Source organism: Budorcas taxicolor, chromosome 3, assembly GCF_023091745.1.
Source record: "Budorcas taxicolor isolate Tak-1 chromosome 3, Takin1.1, whole genome shotgun sequence".
NCBI classification, from domain to species: domain Eukaryota; kingdom Metazoa; phylum Chordata; class Mammalia; order Artiodactyla; family Bovidae; genus Budorcas; species Budorcas taxicolor.
The window spans coordinates 11,241,670-11,243,462 of record NC_068912.1 but is presented as its reverse complement, the minus strand read 5'-3'; the positions used below and the strand labels follow the sequence as shown (position 1 = coordinate 11,243,462).

The window sequence follows — 1,793 nt, the reverse complement described above, 5'->3', positions numbered from 1 at the left end:
CTTCATTAGTCCCTGGCGCTTATCTTGGAACCACAGCCACTGACAGAACTACCCCAGCCCATCTCTCTGCCGCCCTGCACCCAGCAGCGTCATGGGGAACTGTCTTTACCGGGTGAGTGTGGGGCTGAGCCCACAGCCCCTCCCTCTCTGCCTCCTACCACCCCTTCTGTCTGCCCCTCGGGTCTTATACCTCACTCCTTCTCTCATCTCTTGTCCCTTCCCTCGTTTTCCTTGTCCCCTTCTTCTCCCCGTGTCCAGGGTCCCCCTTCTTTGCCTCCTCATTCTCTCTGCCAGTTGCATCCAGACCTGCTCCTCTCTCCCAGGCCTGCCCACTCCCCGTCCCTTGCTTTCCTATGACTCCTGGCTCCTCCTGAGTTGCTCAGTCCTGTCCTCTCCCACCCTCTCCCCTGCACCCAGCTCTGGCAGCCCCCACTTTCCAGCTGCCCTGCTCTCCCTACCTCCTGCCCTCAGCTCCCAGGATCCCCTTCAGAGGGATAGCTGGAAGCTCTGATTGTCCCTTTGGGGATGTCCTCCAGGTGGCTGATGACAACTCCACCAACTTGGCCTTTAAAGAGGAAGATTGGAGAGACTTTTCAGAGGACTACTATCCAGACTATAATGAGACCGACGTGGAAGCAGCTGCGCCCTGCCACTCCTGCCCGCTGCTCGACTACTCCTCCCTGCCCTTCTTCATCCTTGTCAGCGTCCTGGGCATCCTGGCTAGTGGGACCGTCCTCTATGCGCTTCTCAGACCTCTGTTCCGCTGGCAGCTCTACCAGGACAGGCCTACCCTGGTGCAGCTGGCTGCGGGCAGTGCCCTCTTCAGCATCGTGGTGCCCATCCTGGCACGGGGGCTCAGTGGGGCTCTCATCACCTCCCTGTGCCACCTGGCTCAGTTGGTCGCCTATGGCTCAGCCTTTGCTCAAGCTCTGCTGATAGGGTACCATGCCTGCCTGGGCCCCCAGCTGGGTGCAGGCCAAGTCCCAGGCCTCAGGCTGGGGATTACTGTGGGACTTTGGGGAGTGGCTGCCCTCCTGTCACTACCAGTCATGCTGGGCAGTGACACTTCCCAAGGACTCTGCATTGTGACCTTCAGCGGCAAGTGGGAAATGTTGCGGTATATACACACTGCAGCCTGCTTTGTCATCTTTGTCTTGTTGCCACTGGGTTTGTTGGGAACCAAGGGGCTGAAGATGGTGCTGGGCAGGGCGCCATGCCCATGGGTTGATGGCTTGTGGGTCTGGTTCATTTTTTGGTGGCCTCAGGGCATGGCTCTGGGATTGGACTCCCTAGTGAGGTCCAGGGCCATAGTGCTGTCAACATGTCCAGTCCAGCAGGCCCTGGACATGCTGCTGGATGTGGCAGAAGCCCTGGCAATATTGCACTGTGTGGCGACACCCCTGCTCCTTGCCTGGGTCTGCTACAAGGCCACTCACACCTCCCCACCCTCCCTGCCTCTGCCTACAACACAGACTTCTCATCTGGACACCCTTGGAGGCAAATCCTAGCTCTCTGCCCACCTGTCAACCTGAATTAAAGTCTACGCTGTTTTTTGTTATTTATTTTTATGAAGCTGGTGGTTTCTTATTTTGTCTGGGGACGTAAAGTAGAAGGAGGAGAATGGAGAGAGAGAGACATTTCACACCAGACTTTGCTGTCAGCGTCTGCTTCTCTGGCTGGCCTGGGGAGAAAGTGAATGATGTGCAAACATCTGCAGGGCACACAGATGTTCTCTTGAGGTGTGGGGTTACTGCCATCTCAAAGGACAAGAGCAGGGGGACCAGAATTTGAGG

General features: G+C 57.2%; 1 protein-coding gene across 1 annotated transcript; it reads left to right on the top strand.

Moving 5' to 3' along the window:
- Positions 1-1,558, top strand: ACKR1 (atypical chemokine receptor 1 (Duffy blood group)). Its single transcript, XM_052637714.1, has 2 exons — positions 1-112; positions 537-1,558. Exons 1-2 carry the CDS (start codon positions 92-94, stop codon positions 1,506-1,508), a joined length of 993 nt encoding a protein of 330 aa, XP_052493674.1. The 5' UTR covers positions 1-91; the 3' UTR covers positions 1,509-1,558.
- The last annotated feature ends 235 nt before the right edge of the window (positions 1,559-1,793 follow it).

What these genes read in the sequence shown, in the direction of transcription:
- ACKR1 (XM_052637714.1), top strand. Translation starts at nt 92, where the DNA reads ATGGGGAACTGTCTTTACCGG. An exon ending in TGGGGAACTGTCTTTACCGG is followed by an intron (nt 113 to 536) that starts GTGAGTGTGGGG and finishes GATGTCCTCCAG; the next exon opens with GTGGCTGATGACAACTCCAC.